The sequence below is a fragment of the Monodelphis domestica genome, chromosome 1 (assembly GCF_027887165.1).
Source record: "Monodelphis domestica isolate mMonDom1 chromosome 1, mMonDom1.pri, whole genome shotgun sequence".
NCBI classification, from domain to species: Eukaryota; Metazoa; Chordata; class Mammalia; order Didelphimorphia; family Didelphidae; genus Monodelphis; species Monodelphis domestica.
Genome location: NC_077227.1, coordinates 664039286 through 664064535, shown reverse-complemented (window position 1 = coordinate 664064535; position 25250 = coordinate 664039286). Strand labels below are relative to the sequence as shown.

General features: G+C 37.1%; 2 protein-coding genes and 1 non-coding gene across 9 annotated transcripts in view; 1 reads left to right on the top strand and 2 right to left on the bottom strand.

Annotated features, from left to right (window-relative positions):
• Window positions 1-17233, bottom strand: part of PREPL (prolyl endopeptidase like) — a 45104-nt gene extending 27871 nt beyond the window's left edge. For 2 of the 5 annotated variants that reach the window (XR_459310.3, XM_007476876.3), the window contains exons 1-5: window positions 17098-17233; window positions 13516-14069; window positions 7468-7596; window positions 5929-5995; window positions 5250-5453 (exon numbers count right to left, since the gene is read on the bottom strand). Coding sequence is in view for 4 of the 5 variants with exons in the window: in XM_007476876.3 (XP_007476938.1) it covers window positions 5250-5453; window positions 5929-5995; window positions 7468-7596; window positions 13516-13728 (613 nt within the window). In the remaining variant the exon portion in view is untranslated. Of the gene's footprint in view, window positions 1-5249; window positions 5454-5928; window positions 5996-7467; window positions 7597-13515; window positions 14070-16461; window positions 16581-16696; window positions 16916-17097 lie in introns of those variants that run through there. The other 3 variants (XM_007476877.3, XM_001382150.5, XM_016423330.2) reach the window with 3 other exon arrangements.
• On the bottom strand, window positions 6937-7047 carry LOC130456635 (U6 spliceosomal RNA). Its single transcript, XR_008915704.1, has one exon. It is a non-coding gene; the product is annotated as a U6 spliceosomal RNA (small nuclear RNA).
• Window positions 17234-17404: 171 nt separating the features above from the next.
• The window catches only part of CAMKMT (calmodulin-lysine N-methyltransferase), a 529198-nt gene continuing 521352 nt past the window's right edge, over window positions 17405-25250 (top strand). For all 3 annotated transcript variants that reach the window (XM_056822285.1, XM_007476878.3, XM_056822328.1), the window contains exon 1: window positions 17405-17809. In XM_056822285.1, coding sequence (XP_056678263.1) covers window positions 17405-17809 — 405 coding nt within the window. The remainder of the gene's footprint in view (window positions 17810-25250) is intronic.

The window sequence follows — 25250 nt, the reverse complement described above, 5'->3', positions numbered from 1 at the left end:
CAATGGAAAGGGCTTTGACCTATGCTTAAGCATAGAACAGGAAGTTCTTTGAGTCATTATTGATTTTAGAATTAATACAATAGAGTTACTTGGAATGACAGAACCAGGTCTTGGAAACTACAATCTCCACCCTACTCAGAATAACAGGATTTGGGAAGGGCTGCAGCAAAGATCAAGATTTAATTATTTGAGAATATGACCTTCAACAGACATGTACAAAGGGGACAGACCTCTGGGCGTCCTGGGTTAAGCTAGAGCCACCATTGCCACAGGGGAGACATCGACAGTGATTGGTAGATGTGAGAACTGAGGGGAGGGAACTTAGATTGTTTGCTTAAAGATAGCGGGGTCTGAGGACTGAGAAGGAGTTTTTTAGGTTCTGAAGGAGGTCTGAGAAGAGAGAGCTGCTGGAGAGGTCTTGAAGGAGGCTGTGGAAGGAGAACTCAGGAGGAGTCAAGAGGAGAATTCTCTGAAAACATTTCTTGAAAAGGAGGCTCTCTTGAAAGTGGAGCCTGAGGTTGGCATGAGAAGCCTTACCTAGAGAGATCTTGGGTGAGTGATAAAACCAACTGACTGATTTATCTCTTAGGACTGAGGTTTAGGCCTTATTGGCTTGAGGCCCTTCATTCTTATTCCTTTCTTACTTTCTCTCTTTTTCTATTGATTAATCAGTGTATTATAAATTAAATTTCTCTATAAAACCCAGTTGGCTTGGGCATATTCATAAATTGGGAATATATTCCCTGGTGACCATCTTATATTTATATAAACCTAAGACACAGTAGAAAACATATTTCAGCAGTCATAATTGATATATATATTTCCCTTGCTCCCAAACATTTTAATTATCACAGTTTATGGCTCCCACTCTCTTATCTACAACAATTTAACTCTCAAAACTATTTTAAATCTAACAGTACAGATTCCTGGGATATCCATAGGATTATAGATTTATAGTTGGAAGGAAACTTAGAAATCATCCAATCCAACCCCTTCTCTTTTTGCAGATGAGAAACTGAGGCCGCCCAAGAGCTTTAAGTAACTCACTTAATGTAACACATGTAGTACTCTTGGAATTCAAACACTGAGAAATAGCAACATTCTTCCCAATGTACCACACTGACTCTTTCTAAGTTGAGATCATATCATTAAAGACTCCTCTGTAATCAAGCCCCTCAAACTAGTTCCAAATCTGTCCTACTATAGATTGCTTGACACTGATACTTTGTTGATGGAACTCTGAACTGATATAATCATTCAAGAGAATAATTTGGAACCAGGCCCAAAGGACCATAAAACTATGCACATCCTTTGACCCAGAAATACCACTACTATACCTATATTCCAAAGAGATCAAAGTTAGGGGGAAAGGACCTACTTGTTCCAAAATTTTTTTGTGGTAGCAAAGAACTAAAAACTAAAGGGAGGTCCATCATTTGGGGAACGGCTTAACAACTTGTGGTATATGATTTCAATGGAATATTATTTGCTATAAGAAATGACAAACAATATGATCACTAAAAATACCTGGAAAGACTTATATGAAGTGGTACAAATAAAATGAACAGAACCAGAGAACACTGTACACAGTAACAGCATTAAAGTTTGATCAACTGTGAATGACTTAACTCTTATTAGCAATGCAAGGACCCAAGATAACCCCAAGAGACTCATGATGAATAAAGTTATTCAGTACCACAAAAGTAACTGATAAGAGTTTGGATGCAGATTGAAGCATAATTGAAGCATACCACTTTTAATTTTATCTCCATGAGTTTTTTCTTTCATATGTGCCTTCTATCACAATATGATGAACATAGAAATATGTATTATATAACACATGTAACCTATAACATATTACCTGCCTTGTTGGGGAAGGATTAGAGGGAGGGAAAGAACATAGATTACAAAATGTCAGAAAATGATTATTGAAAATTTTACTGACATATAATCTGGAAAACAAACAAATACACTTATAAAAATGGAAAAGGAGGATCAAAAGGCCATGGAAGAAATTAATTATTTAAAAATTAGAATTGGGCAAATACAAGCCAATGACTTCATGAGATGTCAAGAAACAAAACAAAATCAAAAGAATGAAAAAAAACTAACCAACTCACTGAAAAAACAACTGACCTAGAAAATAGATCTAGGAGAGACAATTTAAAGAATTACTTTATTACCTAATCGTCATAATAAAAAGAAAAGCCTAGATATCACATTATAAGAAATTATCAAAAACTGCCCTGATATTCTTTAACAAGAGGGTAAAATAGAAATTGAAGGAATCCACAGATTACCTCCTTCAATAAATCCCCAAGTAACAACTCCCAGGAATGTTATAGCCAAGTTCAAGAGCTTCTAGGCCAAGGTGAAAATATTGTAAGCAGCAAGAAAGAAACAATTCAAATGTAATAGAGCCCCAGTCAGGATTACATAGGACCTGACAGCTTTCACATTGAAGGATCAGAAGGCCTGGAATATTCTGAAAGAGAAGGAAACTGGGTCTACAATCAAGAATCAACTATTCATCAAAACTGACTATATTCTTTCAGGGAAAAGTATGGTCATTTAATAAAGTAGGAAATTTCCAAGCATTCCTAAAGAAAAGAGTAGATTTTATAGAAAATTTGATGTGCAAATACAAAATTCAAGAGAAGCATATAAAGGTCAATAAGAAAAAAAAATTAAGGGCCTCATGAAGTAGAATTGCTTATATTCCTAATTGGAAAGATGATATTTATAACTCTTAAAATTTTTTTATCATTATCATAATAGTTGGAAGTATATATAGTCAGAGGGTATAGAAGTAAACTGTTAAGGATGATATGCAAAAAAAAAATCAAGGGGGTGAAAAAGACAATTGCACCAAGAGAAATGGGAAGAGAGAAGTAAAATGGGGTAAATTATATCACATAAAGAGGTGCAGGGTTGGAGAGGGGGGAACTATTATAGTGGAGGGGAGGATAAAGGTGGTGACAATATTAAGCCTTACTCTCATTGGAATTGGTGCAGAGAGAGAAGAACAGCCAGATTCATTGGGATATAGAATCTGATCTTACCCTATAGAGAAGCAGAAGGGGAATAAGAAAGAGAGTGGTGGGAGGAAGTAATATAAGGGAGGGAGAAGTTGGGGGTGTGATTAAAAGAACCCATAGAAAAATTGGAGGGGAATAACAAGGGTGGTGATAGGAAGGGGAGTAATATAAGAGAAGGGGAATGGGGGAGTGATTAAAAAGAGAATACTGGTGTGGAGGTACAGAATGAAAAGAGAAAGGGCAGGATTAAAAGAGGAAAAGAAGATGGAGGGGAATACACAGATGGTAATCATAATTGTGAATGAATAGGATGATCTCACCCATAAAATAGAAGTAGATTAAAAACTAAAATTCTAACTTATGTTGCTTATAAGAACCATATCTGAGGTAGGTAGACACACATAGGGTAAAAGTAAGGGGTTGAAGCAGAATCTTTTGGGCTTCAACTGAGATAAAAAAAAAAACAAGAGTAGCAATCATGATCTCAGTCAAAGTTAAAGTAAAAATAGATCTGATTAAAAGAAATAAGGAAGATAATTACATCTTGATAAATGGTAGTATTAGACAATGAAATAATATTAGCACTTAACATATATGCACCAAATAGTATAGCATCAAGATTTTTAAAGGTGAATCTAAAGGGAGCTTAAAGAGGAAATAGTAAAACTATATTAGTGGGGGACTTCAACCTTCTCCCACTTTAGAACTAGATAAATCTAACCAAAAAATAAAAAGTAAAAGAAGTAAATGAAATTTTAGAAAAGACAGATTACTAAATCTAGAGATATCTAGAGAAAACAAAATAGGGATAAAAAGAAATATGTCTTCTTTTAAGCAGAACATGGTACATATGCAAAAATTGTCCATGTACTAGGGCATAAAAACTTCACAATCAAATGCAGAAAAGCAGAAACAACCAATGCAACTTTTTCAGGTCATAATGCAATAAAATTATAATCAGTAAGGGTTCATGGTAAGGCAAATTAAAAATTATTTGAAAACCAGTTCTTTAAAACAGGTAGGTTAAAAAACAAATTACAGAAACAATCATTGATAACATTAAAGAGAATGACAATGAGGAGACAACATAGCAAAACTTATGGGATACAGTCAAAATGGTACTTAGGGGAAAATTTATATCCCTGAAAGAGAAAAAGCAGATCAATGAATTGGGCTTGCAATTAAAAAAAACTAGAAAAAGGACAAATTAAAAATTCTCAATTAATGACTAAATTGGAATTCCTGAAAATCAAAGGAGAAATTAATAAAATTAAAAGTAAAAGAACTGTTGAACTCATAAATAAGAGTAGGAGTTGGTTCTATTAAAAAAAAAAACCCAAATAAAATAGAGCATTGGTTAATCTGGTTGAAAATTTTAATTGATATCTTTTCACATGAACTTCACATTTCTCCCTCCCCCTTATCTCTTTTAACATTGTGTAGTACAGTGCTTTACACATAGTGGACACTTAATACTTCTATACTGAATCAAAGTATCTATTGCTGATTCTCATTTCCTTTTCTTTGGATGGGGGCAAGTCTCTCTTCCTCTGGTCTTCCACTCTGTCTTCATTTCAACCCACCTACACACTGTTTTTTTGATCAGTCTTCCTAAAATACAGGCCTGATTATGTAATTATCTTGATTTAAAACATTCAAGAGTTCCCCGTTAAAGCTCCTTAATCTGGAAATTAAGATTCTTCCCACAAGCGACCTTTTTAGCCTCATACCTCATACTCCAGTTTATGTATTCTAAGCTCCAGCTAAAAGAGACTCCTCACAATCTCTCATTCACTATTCTCTTTGCTTTCCTATCTCTGTGCCTTTGCTGAGGTCAAGTGGTAGATCCTCTAAGGCCTACCCCAAATACCACCTTTTCCATGAAGCCTTCTGAGTCTCTCTGGCCTAGGAAATCTATCCCTAGTCAACATTAATCTTTCCCTTCTCTGAACTTTGTGCCTCTTTTATTATGCTTTTATATCCTACTTTCCATTATAATTATTTATATAACCATCTTGCTTATATGTCTTATTTTCCCATATTAGTCTATAAGTTTGATGACAGCAGAGACTATATATTTTCTGTCTATAGAATCTACCACAATGCCTTGTATATGACAGGCATGCAATAAACATTTGTTCAGTGAATAAATTCTGCCCTTCCACTTTTTGATGCTGCCTTTAAGGAGAGAATACGTCTGCTAGCGCTTACCAAAACTGAACACATTGGGAATGAAGTCCTCTACTTCTGGATACTTGCCAAGCTTAACAATTACACACGTAGAATCTTCAGAATATGAGGTTTTTATGCTGGCTGCCATGTACTCCTCCCCTGGAGAAATCCTGATACGTTCAACAAAGGCATTATATAATGAAAGCTCTTCCAAACGGACTAAAACTTCACAACTGTTAATACCTAGTACATAAAGAAAAATACAAAACAGACCAGACACTAAATAATTTCAAAGAGAAATTTACTAAAATAAAATAAACATAGCATATATCTGCTATGGATCACAAGGAAAATATCTGCTTCTAAAACAAATAAATTCTGTTGTTCCTCAGAATTGAATATATAGCATTAGCCATTTAGGGATAAGCCCATAAACTTATATTTATAGAATTATAAACAATGATCTAATTAAAGAAAAGGTTCTGTTTATCACCTATGCTTTGGCTAGAGTGTATCTTTGTTAATGTGATTATAGACAAAATTTAGATAAGACAATACACTATAAAATCAACACTTAAAATTAAATCATTAAAAACAAATTTATTTTGCTTATATATCTACTCTATTTCTACCACTGTATACATTTCATAAATTAACACATTTACATTTCCTAAAAAATGACCTGAAAAATTAAAGCATTTAAAAAAATAGAAGTTACCATCTCCAAGTTTTAAACGTTGTATGCAACCATTTTCTTCATAGTAAAGAAAATCACCAAATTGAATCTGAGAAGTAGGGAAAAAAAGAGTTGCTATAAAAAGTGCAAAACTGATTCAGTTTGTAAATATGTCTCTTTATTGACCTTTAATAAAAATGAACCATTCAATACATAGGATGATATTATGAACACTTAAAAAGAAATTAAAAAAATTGAGCCACCAACAAAGAAGTAGATGAGCATCTACTAAAAAAAGAAAACATAGCATGCCATCTGTTTCTTCCCTTTTATATTACTTCTGTTTAATTATAAAGTCAGTGACCTTCATATACTAGCTTACATTTTATATTTACAAAGGACTTTCCTCACAACAACCCTCTGTGGCAAGTACTATTGTCACCTCTTATACTGAGGAGGATACTAAGACTTGGAGAAATTTATACAAGATGTAGGATAGCAAAGCACAGAGCTCAGACCAAGGCAACTCCTTCTGATTCCCAGTTTAGGGTTCCTTCTACTACATTACGGAGAAAGTTAAGTTAAATTCAAATTTCATTTTACATGAAACCCCAAATCTAGTAATACTGTATTATTGTATAATCCAAAGAAAACTTCCGATTATGAAGAATTTATATTAAAGCAGAAATTAATTCTCTAAATTCCAACAGGCTGTTCTGTTATTCCAGCAGGGAGCTACAGTTCTTTAAATTTTATAATGATTTACTTTGAGTCTCCTAAGGAACATTTCATCTTCTCACCACTGACTGTCAGGGAGTATTGATTATTATCAGTCACTAAGATTGTAAAGTACTATATGCACAAAACATGATTATTTAAGATATAGAGTTACTATCTTATTGAAAAATAGTCAGGGTGAGCACCTGTATTTCATACAAGTGATTGCTGTTATGTATTTCATTTTCTTAAAATTGCCACAGAGAAAATGTAATCTAGTTTTAATCAAGAAAGCAAGAATGTATTTTACTTTTATGTACTGTTTTTTTCTTTAAAAATATGAAATATTTCATGAATTTACTTACATGTCAGCCTCACACAGGGACCATACAAATCATATCTGTATTGTTCCAATTTTAATATATGTGCTTCTGAAGCAAGTACCAAAATGTATTTTGAGTGTGTTTCTTTTTGTACAATATTTTTAAATAAAGCGATCAAAGATGCTTTTGGGACAGGAACACTACGAAGTACTTTAAATAATATAAATTTCATTTTAATTGCACTGTTGCCATGAAATAACATGGCTACTAACACTACTTTAAAAATCAGCCTATTTTTGCACTCAAAACCTTTTTTTGTGCATTGTTCTAACAATCTTTTACATTAAGAAAATCATATCATATTCATTTTAAATGTTTTAACAAATGTCCTCTGGCTCAAAACAACAAAATATTGACTTGCAAATGTAGCTGCCTACTAGTTAGTACAAGGCATTTTTAAGTGCTGAACATATATTTGCTTCTTGGTCTACAGTGCCAGAGAATATTTTTTAAGGAGGGAAATAAATTATTTCCTACTGACCTCTAAGTTGTCCATAATGAGTGAGTATTTGTCATAAGATGCTTCTATTTTCTTCTTGAATTTTTCCATTGAGTCCAAGTAATTTATTAAAAGAGATTTTGTGTTCTCTTGTTCCATATTCAGAAGGTCCTGTAATAAATATTTTACTGGAGTAGTCAAATTATTTTAAACTAGTTAAACTTGTCAACCTTCTAAATAAAAATCCTTTGTTTCCTTTTCCCACAAGTTCTACAATGTCATCTAATGAAGTAATAAGTAGTTTGAGAGTTCTTGAAAGGGCTTTCCTAACTCTTCTCCCTTATACACCTCCCCGAGAAAATCCTCCTTCCAGTCCTATGTTGATTCAGAAATCTCATTTTAAAATCCAAACAAAAAAAGGATGCACAGGACACTCTGCAACTAGAATACTGCTGTGCCCTTTTACATCAATAATTCCAAAGGATGAGGAGCTCCGAAGTGTAGCTAAGACTCGTCCTCCGCTTGAGAGAGTGTGCAGAAACACCATGGGCAACGTTTACAGGAGATTAAGCAGAAAAAGAAATCCCATGTATTTTACATATTTAACACTCAGTCAGGGGTGGGATAGTAGAGAGAATGAGAGGCAGAAACATCTATTGAGTTTTTACAAATACTGAAGTATGAAAAGGGAAGCACTGCAGGGAGGGAGAGGAGGACACTTTATCTTTACTAATAAAAGCTCGCCATCATTTTACTCACAATAAAACAGTTATAACATAAGATGTCTTCCCTACCCCACCTCCTCATCAGCAATAATTTGCTTCCCTTGTTGGGATAAGCAGCAGCCAAAGGTAGAACAGTTTATCTGTTTAAAAGGTGAATTACTGCCTTGCAAAATGGAGCATCCCCTTTATTTTCATTTTAGAAAAAAATGCATTCACCATATGTAAGGAAAAATCAATGAAATAATGGAAGAATTAAAGAAAATTAGCACAGATACCAATGAAAGCTTAATAACTGCCTACTAAGGAGTTGCCCATGAATGTGCTTTGAGGAGATAGGAATAACTAATAAATAAAAATCTTGACCTTTAGAGCCACATAAACGGACATATGCGTTATCAAGGTCTTAGATGGGGGAAGGGGGGAATCTTAACTGCCTTGTGAATAATGTGCCTGACAGTTTAACATTTTGCTGGACCTGTCCAGGAATGAATGTCCCTAAGTGAAAGAAACCAATCTAGTCAAGCTTCCCAGCCACCAGTTTACTAAAGATAACAATTGCCAAAGTATCCATTCATCCTTCAATAATTAACTTAACAACCAACAAATCTTCATTACATGGCTGGTGTGCACATGATATTCTACTACAAAAATTTAAGCTAAAATACAGTTTTTCCCCATAATGTTCACATTTTGAAAGCTATAAAGATGCAATATGACAAGACACAAACAGAAAAAAAACAAAAACCAAAACTCAATGCCTCTGGGTCCCCAATATCTCTTTTACGTGATTTACTTTTTATTTTCCATTTTCGGGAGATTTTTCAGATTTGGGTCTAACTCAATCTTATTCACATTTAGATCAAAGCTGAGGTAGAAAAATATAGGGCTAGATCCAATGTCTGAATCTTTGGCAGGATATACACCTGTCTGATTCTGGCTTAAAAGAAATGATGAATAGAAGAAACTGAGACAAAATTATTTCCAAACCAAATTCAAACTAGATGTAAGGATCTTTATAGTATTTTAAATTGCAGCTTTGTTTTAACTACATAAGCAAAAATAAAATCATTTTTATTATGTAATTACTTATAAGGTATGCTCCAAATACTGGAAACCTCAGTACAAAGCTATTTTCTAATCAATGAAACCATGATCTGAATTTCTATATGAGGCAGTTTACTTTCTAGCTACTTAACCATCTATATTCATTAGGTTACTTAAATAATAACCATATAAGTAAATAAATGAGACATTAAAAAATGACCAGAGGCTCACTCTAAGTTTATGTTGCAATTGTAACAATTAGATAGTGATTCAAGATGAAAATTAAGATCCAGTAGGTCACAAAAGGAAGGCCCCTAATGGAACTGGGTTTTTTTTACTTACATACCCAAATCTGATCTACATTAGAACCCAGCTTGTGTAGTTGTATAGCTGGATCAATGTTTTGAGTCTTCAACATAACTTAATTTATATTTGCCTATCTATTTTTTTCCCAAGATATAACCAAATAAACAAAGCTGAGATTAACCTAATGATTTTTGCATTTAGCTAGTAGGTAAATCATTCTTTAAAAGATAACCTCACATAGTTACTGGGAATATTAGGAAATAATGTCAATTGTCTTGCTTCTCTTCCAATCTCTGACCACTCTTTATTCTTTTCTTGCTCCCTAAAGGTAGATATCTCAAGATTCTATGCTGGTCCACTGATTCCTCTCTCCCTTTTCACTGGTACTCTCTTTCATACGTAAACTTATGTCCTTCCATACACATATATTTTTCTATGACTGTAATCGTCATCTTTAAAGTTACCTTTCAACCTCTTTCCAGGGTTCTAGCCTTGTATTATCTGCTAGATTTTTTTATTTAGATATTCCACTAACAACTCAAATTTAACATGCTGAAATCTGAATTTTTATAAACCTCTCTGCAAAACCTATCCTTTCCCCTAACTTCTCTATTATTGTTGATGGCACCATTGCCCTCTCAGTTACCCATACATATCCTGGAATACCTTTGATCATTTTTTATGACCATTTTTTAAAAGACTCCTTTGCTGGATTTTAATCCATGTCATGCTCACTAACTGTGATGCCTTCCCCCTTCTCTTCCCACTCTGACCCAACACTTTCTTGGGCTTTCTTCTCTTTTCACTCTGTACTACCTCAACTGGTGATCTCAACAGCTCCTAAGAATTAAACTATTATCACTAAATGATGATTCCTAGATATATAGCCATTCTTAGTATTTCTACTGAACTCCAGTACCATATAATCAACTGCACATTGGATATCTTGAACTGGATATCCTTTACATACCTAAAACTCCCATTTGTCCAAAAACACACCTCATTATCATTTCCTCCAAATTCTCCCCTTGCTTCAATTTCCCTGTTGCCATCTTAGACTCTACTACCTTCCCAATCACGGAGGATCATGATCTCAGTGATAAACCTTCAACTCTCACTTCACATATGGAATCCATAGCCAAATCTTGCCATTTCTACTTTCACAACATCTCTGCTATGTTTCCCCTGTGTTCCACTCACAGTTACCAACATAGTTCAGGCCCTCAACCCTTCTTACTCGAACTGCAAGAACTTTTTAATCAGTCTCCCTGTGTCTCTCTCCCTTCCAATCCATCCTCCATTCAGTTGAAGTGATTTTCCCTCAATCCTAGGTTTGCATATATCAACCCTCTCCTGATTTCATTCAATAGATATTAGTGATTCCCTGTTACCTTAAGGAACAAATATAAAGTAATTTCTTTGCCTTCAATACTTTCCATAAGCTAGCCCTTTCCTACTTTTCTCACCTTTCTTATAGCTTTCACAATCCAGTTTAATTTGCCTCTTTGCTGTCCCTTTGTATTATACTCTGAGACCCCCTTCTATGCCTTGTAATGTGTAATGTTTTCCCCCATTCCTATTCCGACATCTGGAATGTTCTCTCTCACCTATTTTGGTTTTTCTGACTTTCTTCAAGATTTAGCTCAATTCAAAGTTTCTATAGGAGGCTCCCTCCTCTGAGATCACTCCCTACCTTCCACCTGTTCAGCACATATCCTGCATGCTCCTATTTATTTGTCCATTGATACCTGGCTTCTAGTCCTTAACTATGTGATCCTGAGCTTCATATTCTTCATCTTTTTTATACTAGCTGATCTCTTGGTCCTTTCAAGTCTGAAAAAAGGTTACAACATTATTAAGTATTTATCGAGTACTTATATATAAGACCATGCCTATGCTATGGGGGAATACAAAAGATGCATAACAAATAGTCCCTACGATTAAGAAACTTACAATTTAGTTAGGGAGTTAAAACTTAAAAACCAGAGAAAACAAAACATAAGTGCTAAATGTGTGGCATGACCATAAATCCTACAAAGGGTCAATGCATTTAAACCTTAACTCCTAAAAACAAGTGAATTCTTAAACGACTTCTATGATGTATGTAAATTATTATATTTAGTTAATATTCCATCTTCACATTCCTCTAAAATTTTTTTCCTAATAAACCCAAATGAAAGATTATGATGCCTATGAGACATAGGTATAATCGTTATTAGATCGGTTCCCAAGTAGCAATTGATTTTTTTTTTCTTTTGACTGAAAAACATGGCAAACAGAAAGACATTTTAAAAAGAGATAATACATTAGGAAAGCTTGGGAGCCAATAGTTTCACTGTCGAGCCTAATGAATTTGTTAAGAAAAAGCTTTGAAGATGGGACTAGTGACAGACTGTACTATATGACTTTTTTGCCAAATGGCCTAGCCCAATAAATCGGAAATGTTCACATTCATTTGATGTTGGGTGTAGGATAATGTAAATTTCTTTTTTTTAGCCAGGGCAACTTCTGAATGCTACTTACTAAGGTTTGGAAGGGCTGTAAATTGTATTGGTCAGTAAGTAGAGTATCACTTTAAAGTAATGGATCTGAAGATAAGGAAATTCATTATTCATATATGTATGCCTTTTTTCATATTAAAAAAAGCATGGATGGGTGGTATAACTTGAATCTGTGCAGACTAATTTTTTTTTTTAACCCTTACCTTCCATAACGGAGTCAATACTGTGTATTGGCTCCAAGGCAGAAGAGTGGTAAGGGATAGGCAATGGGGGTTAAGTGACTTGCCCAGGGTCACAATGCTGGGAAGTGTCTGAGGCCACATTTGAACCTAGGACCTCCCATCTCTAGGCCTGGTTCTCAATCCACTGAGCTACCCAGCTGTCCCCCAGACTAATTTTTAAATGTATCAAAGCACACATTTGGAATTTCATTCCAATTATCAACAATCCAATTTAATAAACATTAAGTTTCCATTACATGCAAAGTTTTATACTAGGTGTTTTTAATGCTTGAGAAGAAACTGGAATTTAGTATAATGCAATCTTGCATCTGTCTGAGGTTTTATATGCAGATCTAGTAAAGGGACTTCAGAGTAAGGGACGATTGCCTATGAAGCAATCCCATGTCTATGAGAAGAATAGTAGACTAAGACTGCCGTTTATTTCATTTTTCCTGTTCTTTTCTCCCTTGTTCTTTTTTAATTCCATCAAATTTACCTTTTCCTCTTTTTTCTTTTTCTGTCCCATTTATGTTTGGCCACAAGTTGTGGTGCCTATAAGCATTAGTTCTACAAAGATAGTATCAAAGACGCCAGGGACCCTAGAACTTGCTACATTAGGGCGACAGAAATAAACCCCAGATAAAAACATAGCTGTAGGCAGTAGTCTCTAGTCTTTAAATCTTTTATTTTGTATGTACTAAATTACCTGGAAATTAATTTTTTGGTATTTCTCCATCCTAGTACTGTGCTATAAAATAGCATGCTACTCAATAAATATTTCTCAACAATGATTCATACTTAAAATTTACTAAGTAATAAAAATATCAATTCAAATGTAAGTTTTACAAAGTTCTTTGCTCATAACTCTTCTGTAAGTCAGGTAGTACAAAAAGTCACTAACTCCATTACATTAAGTCCTCCAAGATGAGGGCTCTTCCCACTGTACCTTGCTGCCTCTCCAAAATAATACAAAAGTGACAGCCAGTTTCTATCTTCTACATAAACAATGTCTCCTATATAAAATAGTGTGTAAAGAACAAAACTAGAGATAGTAAAAGTAGTAGTAATAAAAGTAAAGAAAAATACAGCTTCTCCAATAAATCTTCACTTTTTTTTTTCCAGCAAAATTTTGGGGCAATATCTGGATTATCACCTACTGAAGATTCTTGGTCTAGTACCATTGAGATTCTATGATTGGGAGATAGTGCTAGAGATGGATTTGGAAAGCCTATCAATTCTTAGTCCCTTAACTAGGATTTGTCTAACAGACAGATGAAAATAAACGGTTCATACCATATAGGAGAATCTCCGGCTTGTGATGGTTCTTGCTGATATAGATTTCTTGCATTTATTTTGCAAACACTTAAAGTTGTGATATTTTCTCACTTTTATCCAAGGACAACAGTCAATGAACTGTTGGTGATCATGCTGCTGTTGCGTGTATTTTCCATGGCGAGCAATACCAAACCTCAGAGTTTGGAGGAAGAATTTGGCTTTCTGATGCATAGTGTCAAAGTTCTTTTTTTGTTCTGACTTTTCCAAGTATTTCCAAGTATTTCCAAGACATGAATGTTCTTACAGTGTAATTCTAGTGAATTTGCAAAACATTTAAGGTCAGCAGTTCTTAATTCACTTCCTAAAGTACCAGAATCCTATAAGTAAAGAATAAAATACTGTATTTTAAACAGCTTTTGTAAATAGGTTCAGAGGTCTAAAAATATGTCAGTTTTGGAAGGTCAACAACTCTCTTAGGATATACTCTTCTTTCTTGATGGATATGTCTCTTTTTGCAAAGTCAATTCTCTCAGGCTAAGATCTCGTGGAAATTATACTGGAACAGTTATGCCCTACAAAAAAAAATTGAGAAGTTACAAATGATCATATCTCTAAAACCTTATAACGTTTAGGTCTCCCACCAAATAAACTAGTTTTGAATTCACATGATTTTACATATATTTGGTGTAGTAGAGAACAAGTCAATGAGAAATTAAGTTTTAAAAAATATAACCCTACCTACAAGATGTTCACATTTTAGGGAGTGGGGGAAAACTACAACTTATCCACTGATAAAGAAATAAAAGGTAATTTGAGGACATTAAGAACCAAGTTGGTGGGGAGGGAGAGGAGATGAGATATCAGGAAGAGTATGTCAAAGGAAAAACTGTTATGTGAAATAGGTTGAAGCCAGAATGTAGAGCTCATAAAAGCCCAACAGAGAAGTTTGTATTTATCCTGGACATAATGCAGAGTCACTGAAGGTTGTTGGACCAGGAAGTAACACGGTCACACCAGTCTTAGGATCATGTTGTTCACACTGAGAAGATATTTATTAAGCACCTGTTATGTGCAAGGCACCATGAATACAAGGATAAAATAGAAAAAATATTCCAAGTATCTACCACAGTGCCTTTTAGTGAATCAGAGCTCAGAATTGGGAATAATAGGATTTCAGTTTGAATCCGAGTTTGGCTAGTGATCTGTGTGACTTGGACAAGTCACAAGTTCATTGAACATTTTTCCTCATCTCTAAAATGATAAGATTGGGTTATAGTTATCACTAAGTTCCCTTTCAAGTTTAGATCCTATAATGTTTTAATAACATTTGTTGCATTGAAATAGGTGACAATTAAGAGAGATGCTGACATTAAAGCTCAGGATACAATACATAATACTCCTTAATGCAAGAGGGGAATTTATTTAGAATACAAAACTATTCTCCATTCTCCTTTTTTCCCCCATCCCAAAAGTCTGAGAGGCCATAGAAACAAAAAAAATCTATGATGGGTTAGAGATATCTAAATTCATCTCTAATCTCTAAGGATGACACCATGAAAGGCAAATATCACACTTCCACAAGACATCCCTTAGGAAAAATATCAGATAAAACACTGGACATAGTATCTTAAGTACAGGAGCTTCACAGTAAATGGCTTCTCAACCTAAAAAAAATTTGAGTTTTACTTAGGGCATTCACTCTCCTACCCCAGACTACAACCTTTTTATACCTGAAGAAGTTTCTGAGATCAAAAGTATTCATCACCAAGGGGACAATCAACTCTACATGTTGATAAATCTCTGGCAACCTGACATCTAGGCATGACCTCTGGCATCTAGGATGCACCTATGCCAATATTTATTCCGCAGCAGACAGTCTGGGTAATGATTCAGACTTAGGGGCAAAAATCTGTCCTTCTAAAAATATGGAGGGGCACATAAAGCTGAAGTTCTCTATTTGGCCCCCAACTGACTAATTCTGTACCCACTTCATCTTTGGAGGTAGATAGCATCAGCAGCAGGTAAGCTCTTCGAGGGAAGGGGCTAGTTTTGCCTTTCTTGGCCAACTAGACAGTACAGCAGGCAGAGTGCTATATCTGGAGTGTGATAGAGACATGAAGAGAGAGAGGTTTTGCAGGACAAGCCAAGATGCAAGAGTCAAGGATGGGGATCTGTATGTCAATCAAGAAGAAGGTTCCAAATGGAATGTTCCCAGGAGGAGAGGCAGTTGAGCTGGCCAGGGGGAGAAACTTGTGATTTTGTCTCTGTCTCTCTGGCTTTGGGCAGTTGAAGCTAACCAGGGGAGAAACTTAGGACTTTGTTTTCTCTATGTAGTTGAAAGGCTGACTGAGGACCCTTGTGGGACAGTTTTTGATTTTGGGGCTTTCTGACCAAGGGAGAAACCTCTGCTCTTTCTGAGATTTGACTGACCAACAGTTGGAGGAAAGCCAGGCTGAAGGAGAGATTTTTGAACTTTGTTTCTCTCTGGGGTTAAGCTGAGAGACCTTGCTGGCTTTGTGAAGAAGAAAGAAGATTTTAAACAGCTGTTGTCCTCCATCTTTCTAACTGTCTTAGAGTCACAGTTGTGACTGGACTACTTTCTCAAACCCTCAATTCTCTCTCAGTTTAGATTAGGGACATGCTCATCCCTCTTACCTCAGTTTCCTATCCTGTTATCCCAATAAACCCTTTGACTTGAAAAAGGAAAAGAAAAGAGTATCTATATAGTTTACTCAAGAGGGGAGGGAAGAAGCCAAAGGCTTCAAGAAGAACTGGGAGTGAGGGAGGCAGGAAGGAGAGGGTTGGAGAAGGGAGGGGGTGAAGGGGGGGAGGAGGTTAGAAAGATATACTGATCCATCAGCCATCAGTAGGGATCAGTAGGCAAACCCCAGAGCATTCCTCAGAGCAGTTCCCTTGTGTGGCAGCATCCCTGTGCTAGCATCCCTCAGCATTTCTCATTCCTACCTTTATTACAACCAAGCAGTTTCAGGGTCCCCTCTAGCAGCTCTCTCTAGTCACAGCCAGTCAGAGTACAGCAGTCATTGCAAAAGAAACAGTTTCATCAGTTTGCATTTCTCTATTTCAGGAGTTTGGAAGGCTTGAGTTCAAATTCCACCTCCGACATAACCCTGGCAAGCCCCTTAGCTTCTGCTGGACTCAGCCTCCTCATCTATAAAATGGGATTAATACCAGCACCTACCTCCCGAGGCTGATATGAAGTCCAAACGCTCTACGAACCTTAAAGCGCTACATAAATGCTAGCGAGGGATATCTGACTTACTCTCAAGCCTCTGGCACCAAATAGGTGCTTAATAATTTCCTCAGTGACCTTTTTTCAAACAGGAAGGCTTCTGGAGGGTCTGGATGTAGGAAGGCGGCCTCCCCATCAGGACGGCTGCGGCGAAGGGCTAAGGGCCAGCGCAGGCGGGAATTCAAGGCCAAAGCAAGGAGGGGGTCAAGTTCAGGCCGCGCGGGTCAGGGTCTTTCCTTGCACGTGGAGGTCAAAAGCTGGGAATCAAGCCTACTATGGAACCAGGAAGGGAGTCCCGGGGTAAATCAATCCAGAGAAAATTGAGAATCCTGGGAGAAAAGGCTACTCACTGTCGGATTTGGCTGACCCAGCTCCGGAGGGGTCCTCTAACAGCCCACAGGGAAATTCAGTGGTTCCTAAGAGCCGGCTCAGAGAAGCCGCCCCCCGGCAAACCTTCCCGACGTAGGCTGCTCAATCCAGCGCCGAGTGGCGCTCCCTCGACCGAAGTACTCTCTTGGGAGATTCCGACGCCACATTCGCCATTTTTAGCATGGGCTCTCTTAAACAATGTATTCTTTAGCAATCCAGTTTAACTTTATTAACATTTGCCCATTCTCCTTTGATTCAGAACTACTGTAGCCAAGAAACAAAAACCATATGGGGCGGGGCCATATTTCCAGTTCCTTGCCAGAAGTCTTTCGCCATGCTTCCACCTGCCCTTATCCAAGATGGTCACCGCGGAGCGACAAATCAATCGCCGCATTCCTCGCTCGTGGTTGCCGAGGTGACGCGTTTACCCGGAAGGGCCGCATGCCGAAGCCGGCTTCAGCTGCCGAGGCCACGAGGTCCAGTGGCTGCGAGTCCGGGCGCCGCAGGTCCTGTCAGCTGAGAGATAGGCAGGCAGGCAAGCAGGTCCTGGCAGGGGAGTCACAGCGGCAGCTTGGGATGGAGTCTCCAGCATCGGGAACTAGTCCTGGAGCTGCCGGGCAGCTCGGAGTTGGGGAACCAGGGTCAACGTCTCGGGGACCCTTGGGCGCTGCCAGGTGGAAACTGCTCCGGCAGGTAGGCACCTAGGTCCCCTTACCCCGCGACCCAGGCTCGCCCCCTCCCTTCTTTTCTGCGAAGCGCCCGCCTTGGCCGGTCACTTCTGTGAGTCCCCCCGGAAACACACGGCGATGAAAAGGGATTCCGGAGAGCAGTCGGCCCCTCCCTCTCCATCCTGGAACCTGGTCCCCTTCTAACATCTGGTTGACTTCGGCACTCTCTTTTCTGTGGCTTGGGGTCTCTCTTGACTCCCGGCTCCTCTTCTCCTATAGTCTTCTCTCTGTCTCCCCCAATCACTCCACTCTCCATTTCCTCCCTTAACTTTTATCCCACTTAATGACTTCCCTACGAGTAACTTTTCCTGTTAATATTGTTCCCAAAATATTATTAATGATACAGGGTACGAGGCCACTAGAATGGTGCAGTCGAGTCCTGCCCCAGACACTTCTCAGCTGCGCATGATCCTGGGTGAATGACTTAACCTCCAGCAGCCTCAGTATCTCATTTGTAAAATAGGTATAGTAAAAGCATCTTCCAGGACTGTGATGAGGGCCGAACTTTTCCCCAGTAGTGTCTTTCTTCCGAAATTACCTTGAATTTACCTGTACATATTTATTGGTTGATTATTTCCTATTGATTGATCCCATTTATTTATAGCTTGTTTGTATATAGATGTTTGATTCCCCTGTTTGAGAGGAAGGACAGTCTTTTGCCTTTTTTTCTATTCCCCAGCACTTGGTTAGGATAGATGGATGTTTGGGGGAAGTGAATAAAGAGGGAAGGATGTTGGCTTATCGGATAGAGAGCTAGACCTGGAGACTGGACAGTTCTGAGTTAAAACCTGACTTTAGACATTTCCTAGCCATGTAACCCAGGAAACGTCACTTCACCCCAGCTGCCCAGCCATTAGGGCTCTTCTGCCATGGAACCCCAAATTACATTATTGATACTAAGCTGAAAGGTTAGGGTTTAAAAAAAAAACCAACAAACAAACCAGAGTGAAGAATGACAGTTGGATTTTTCTCACCTGGGTGAATGAAAGAATAGTGGAGTCCCTTCAAGGAGACAGAGAAGTTAAAAGGAGGAGTGAGTACTGAGTAATGATAATGAGTTTTGTGATTGTGGGATGCCTATAGGATATCCAGGTAGTCTACCAGACAGTTGGAGATATCTACCAGTCAGTTGGAGATAAAGGAGTTGAATTTTAGAGACATGAAGGCCAAAGTTTTTGGAGTCATCTATGTAATTGAATCTTTGGAGTTGCTGAGGTTTCTTTATGGTCAAGGTGCTTTTGTTGATTGACAGTGTTAGTTATGTATGCAAATATAGTTGAAGAGTAAATAGTTGACCACTAGCTGTACTTTTGGATTATGTAAATGAGATTATTTATGATAAAGCATGCTTCAGGTTTTACATCTTGGTCTTATGCCCATCTGCTCCTCTGGTTATTCCCAAACTTTGTTCAAGAGCCACCTCATCTCTACTTGTGACATAGCTCTTTGGGATAGGAAGGACTGACTTCAAGGTCTACCTCTGACTATAATTTTGGTCAAGTACTTAAATTTATTTACTGCCTCTAGATTAATCTCTAAGACTCTTAAGTTTCAGAGAGGATGCTAACCAGTAGTGGTAGAAGGAGATTCCTCACCCAAGAATTCCCCATATCAATAAAATCACACATTTAGTCCATCACTGTGTGCCAAGTACTGTGCTAGGCATCAAGGGGAATAAATATGTATGACACAGTCACTGTCCTTAAGGAATTTGTAAACTAACAGATTAGGGGAAGCTAGGTGGTGCTGTGGATAAAGCACCAGGCTTGGAATCAGGATGACCTGTGTTAAAATCAGACACTTAGTGTGTGACCCTGGGCAAGTTACTTTGTCTCAGTTTCCTGGTCTGTAAAATGAGCAGGAGGAGGAAATGGAAAACAACTCGAGTATCTTTGCCAAGTAAAACTCCAAGGTCCCTACCAGCTTTAAAACTATATATATAATCCTCTAATCCTTCTAGCTATATTATTCCATAGATATACCTTATTATAGAAAAACTCTGTATAAATAACTGAGCATTTACAAATTGGAGATATGATTTAATATATGGTTTATGACTCTTTTAATATATCACTTAATAATTTTTCAGGTCATTCAGATTGTGTTCTAGTAAATGTTCTATTTTCAGTTTCTGGTGAGGTGGAAATAATTTTGAGTATTTTGTTTGTGTCCATCTTGTGCTGTGGTGCAACTTTTGGCAGAGAGAGGGGACTAGCATTCTCTAAAGTTCAGAGAGGTTAAGTGATTTTACTGTCTTCACATATTCTAGAATTGGAATTCAAAACTCATTCCTCTTATCACACCAACTAACACTAGGTTATCTCCCAAGGGTCCCAGTGATCTCCCTGTATTTGGCTGATGGACTTTTGGAATATTGTATTCATTGCCATATTTTAAAAAGACCTTAGGGAGCAGCTGGGTGGCTTAGTGTATTGAGAGTCAGGTCTAGAGATGGGAGGTCCTAGGTTCAAATCTGGCCTCAGATACTTCCTAGCTGTGTGACTCTGGGCAAGTCATTGAACCACCATTGCCTAAGTCTTACTGCTCTTGGAACCAATACACAGTATTGGTCCAAGGCAGAAGGTAAAGGTATAAAAAAATAAAAAAAGCCTTGACAAACTAGGAAAAGACCAAAGGAGGATGACCATGTTGGTTGGAGATTTGAAAACAATATCGATAGAGGAAATTAATTATGTTTAGCTTGGAAAAGAGAACACATAGAAGATGGGACATGATCATTGACTTCAAATATTGGTTTGGTGAAAATATAGAAAAGGAAACAAGCTTATTTGGTATTACTCTGTAGCTAAGAGTATTCACTTTTTTGGGCCGTAGCTCCTTGGACAGTCTACTGAAACCTGCGGATCTCTTCTCAGAATAAGGTTTTAAAATAAATGAAGGAGGTGCTAAGTAGTGGAAATAGATAGATGAGAGAGAGAATAAAGATATTATTTTCACATACAAGTTCTTTGATCCCTGAAATCTATCCACAGAGCTTCTGGGAGTCAATGGACTGCAGGTTAAGAAGTCCAACTCTATAGGAAAGATCTCTGTCTCTGTCTCTTTCTTCCTCCTCTCCTCTTCTCCCTGTCTTCTCTCCCTTCTCTCACTATTCCCTTTCTCTCCCCTTTTTCCTACCCCTCTCTTTCCTCTTCTCTCTCCTTAACTTTCTTTCTTCCCCTTTATCTTTCTTTTTCTTTCCCTCTCCCTTATTTTCCTTTCCTTCTCCTCATTCTTTCTCTTCATTTCCACCTCCCTCCCTTTTTTATTCCTCCTCCCTGTCTTCCCCTCTTTTCTCTCTCACCCTCTTCCTCCCACTCTCCATCTTCTCTCCCATTTCTATTATGTTGGAAACTATTGCTTACAACTATTGAGCACCTTTCTGTGTACCAGAAGTATGCTCAACAATATGGGCTACATTGAGGAAAATTATTGACAAACTATAGCACATCCAGAGCAGGATGACCAGGAAGAAGAAGGTGCAGAGACTACTCTGTGGAAAGATCAGTTAAAAGAATTGGGACTGTTTACTTTAAATTAAATTTATGGGAGTCCTAATTATCTTCAGGGGATAGCTAGGTGGTGTAGTGGGTAAGACACTGGGCCTGGAGTAAAGAAGATCTGAGCTCAAATCTGGCCTCAAACACTTACAAGCTCTGTGACCCTGGGCAAATCATTTAACTCCTATTTGCCTCATTTCCTCATCGGTAAAATGGGGACATGCTAGAGAAAGAAATGACAAACCACTCTAATATCTGGCAAGAAAAGCTGATGGACAAAGTCCATGGTGTGTTGTAGAATTAGACACACTTGAACAACCAGGAAGAAATGCTTCCTTACAATTAGTATTGGCTAGAAGTGGAATGGACTGGCTTAGAAGGCAATTTATTTTCTGTCTCTGGAATTTTTTAAGCAGAGACTGGATGACTGTTAAGAGATTTGCATTTAGGATTTCATGTTTATTTTCAGGTACAAGTTGTCTTATATTGTCTGTAAACCTATTTATTAGTCCTTTGCTCTTCTTGGATTTCTGCCATTCTGTTGACTACCTGAACTTTCTTCTAATCTCACAGTTCCATACCATCTTTCATCTACAACATTTTATTTTTTATTGCTATCACCTTGCTTCACATACTTGACTATGGTAGACACTTGAAAAACATCAAAGAAGCTGGAGGTGCAATGGCTGTTTTTACTTAACTTCTCTCTTAAATTATATCCTATTTATAGATATTTTTGGAGAACAAAATGAACCATATACAGTAGTCAGATAACAGTTCCTACATACCTAAATATTCTGGATTCCTATTTAGTTAGAGGAAAACTTTTTTTCATGACTATTATCAACCCATTAAAAAACTACAGACTTATAGCATTCTCTAGTATAAAGAAATAGGGATGATACAATGAAATCTGAACCTCAGTGTATTGGTGGATCTCATCAGCCAATGAATATTTGCTTATCACCTACTCTATACCAGGTACTGGGAATACAAAGACAAAAATGAAATAGTTCCTACCCTCATGGAGCTCTCATTCTATATGGGTATATACAAATATATGGTATTTATAGATATATGGATATATATGTATAGGATAGCTAGAATTAATCTTTAGAGGAAGGCACTAATATTTTTGAGATCTAGGAAAGATCTCATGTAAAAGGCGATGCTTGAATTGAATCTTAAGAGAAATCAGGGATTCTAGTAGGTAGAAGTAGAGGAGTACATTTCAAGTATGGGAAGAGGTATATTCCAGGCATGGGCGAATCTAGTATAAAGACATGGAGGCTGAAATATGCAGCCATAGTGTGAGGAATAGCAAGTGCACTAGTATGGCCACATTGTCAATTGTATGGAGTGGAATGAGTCATAAAGTTATAGAAGTAGATTGGAGTGAGGTTGTAAAGAGTTTGAAATGCCACAACTGTAGGGCTTTCCTCCATTGATTCAGATAAGCCATGTACTTCTTGGCTTTCTTCTTCCATTGATCACCCATTGAGGGGGATCTGCTAGAGACTTTTGTGGATTCTAGTGGGGTATTCAGGCTGAATGATTTTTTTTTTCTGACATTACCAGCCCATTCCAAGGCCAATAAATATTCCTCATGTCATTTCTTGTATGTCATCATTGCAAATGTTTCAGTCAACTTGCCTCTACCATGCATTTCTCTGTTCCCCATAATAAGCTCACCTATAACTCAGAATCTTCAGAGATTATCTTGTTCTGAGGAGCAACGCAGTGGTTCAGTGGATAAAGTGTTGGACTTAGAGTCAGGAAGATTGGAATTCAGATATAGCCTCAGATACTTATTACCTACCTGACTGTGGGCAAGTCATTTCATGTCTGTCTGCCTCTATTTTCTCATTTGTAAAATGAAAATGAAAAAAAAGTAAAATAACAAGGTTGTTGTAAGGATCAAATGAGATATTTGTAAAGTGCTTTGCAAACTTTAAAGAACTATATAAATGCTTTTTAAATAAAGACATCTTTATTAGTGGAACTTTTGTTTAGGGATGCATTTGGGAATTATAGACAATCCACTCTATCTAGTTAATTCTGCGTCTAACTATTGTCCTTGAGAAGCATCTGTCATAGATGTAAAGATATACTTGATCACTGGGTTGAATGTCTGATTCCATATGCTGTAGTCTAGACTGCAGGGATTTTTCTTCCTTTTAACTTTTTGTGTATGGATTGTTAGGACTATCCATTTTGAGTAATCTAAATGTAGAGGTCCTGTAAGTAGCTGTGGCTTGTTGCTGTTAGATTGATGGCCTCTACAGACAGAAATATGAACACAATCACATGATCTAAAGAGAGTCCTTCTGCTTTTCTTTTTCCAGTTGCATCTTCCACGACCATGGCAAACACTTTTGGATAGCTGAAGTGCCCTTGACATATGCTTTACTGGAAGTTACTAATCATTGGGTTGTTTAATAGAGTTATCTCTGTGCGTGTATTTATCAAGGAATCATGATAATTTCTGTGTAGAGAAGAGCCTTGAAGGCTATATTTTTCTCTGACAAGTTAAATACCTTTTTTCATCAACAAACATCTTGTATTTGCTGTACCTTTCAGACAATTGTGTGACTGTCAAAATGTCATCTATTATAGAAGATCTTTTGTGAAAGATTTCTCATATTTTCATTAAGGAATCCTTTATATAAAAATATATATATGTGTGTGTGTGTGTGTGTGTATGTGTTTGTATATCATCCTAATGAAGATTTTATAAAAGTTGATAAAGTAGGCAATATGGGTTGGTGGTTTAAATACCCTCTGATAATTTTTTTGAGTAATAATGTCATCTGTGATATTTTTCTATTCTTTTGGCATTTTTCAAGATTGGTTTTTAAGATTTACCTGTCTCAAATGGGCATTTTTTTGTGGGGTGCAGATTTAGCCTTCGGTTAACTTCGATTTAAATACCATATCTTTTTTGTCAGTTAGGCTTACTGAAGCTATAGGCCTAAAAATTATGGCCTAAATATATTTGGACCTAGCTATGTTGTTCTCCTTGTCACTGATGAAAATTATAGATTAAGTGTTTACTGACTGTGACTTTTATACATTGTTTAAACCTTTTTAGGCAAGGGTGATATCATTCATTTTCCTTTCTTTGAAATTAATATCAGAACAAGTCAGATTGAAGTTGTAATTGTTGGCAGTTTTCTTCTCAGCTTTATCCTTTTCTTCTAATTTAATTTTGATTTTTGGCTTTTACTTTAACCAAATGATAGTTTGATTTCAAATAGATGATTTTTTATTATTTGACTTCTATACCAATAAACTGTTAAGATCCAGTCAATTTCATTTTTTCTTTTTATGATGTGATTAGGGGCTCATATTGTAATGAGGAACTGTCCTAGAGGGATGTTAGATGTTTCAGCCCACCTGGGAACTCCTGAGGGCCAGTTAAGCACCAAACCCTTGGATTATTGAAACAAAGTTTATTTTAATAAAAGGAATAAGGGAAACTGGTAGGTATGGCTCTAACACTCTTCATACTACCTCCACCCAGCTCCTAAGTCCCCTCAAGGGGAGCCTTCTGTTTCTTCTCTGGGCCCTGCGTACAGCTCCCTATCCTACCTAAAACCCTTTCCCCAAGCTATCTGATTTATCCTAATCTTCCCACCAGTAATTAATAAAGAAAGGGAAAACCCCTGGGTTTGGCTGCTGTAGTAAATAACCTAAAGTTATAGATGGAAAACTATGGATTACCTTAGCCAAGAGGAATTTTGGCAGCTGGACCACTGGCAGATGATCTTTAGACTCAGGGAAATTTGGTTTTCTCCAAATAAGTCCTCTACCTAGATGTCAAAGATTTCTCCACGAAATCCTGGCTATCCAGGGAGAATCTCTTAGAGCAAAACCTCACCTTCAGCTTGATGGAAAGGTAGGCAG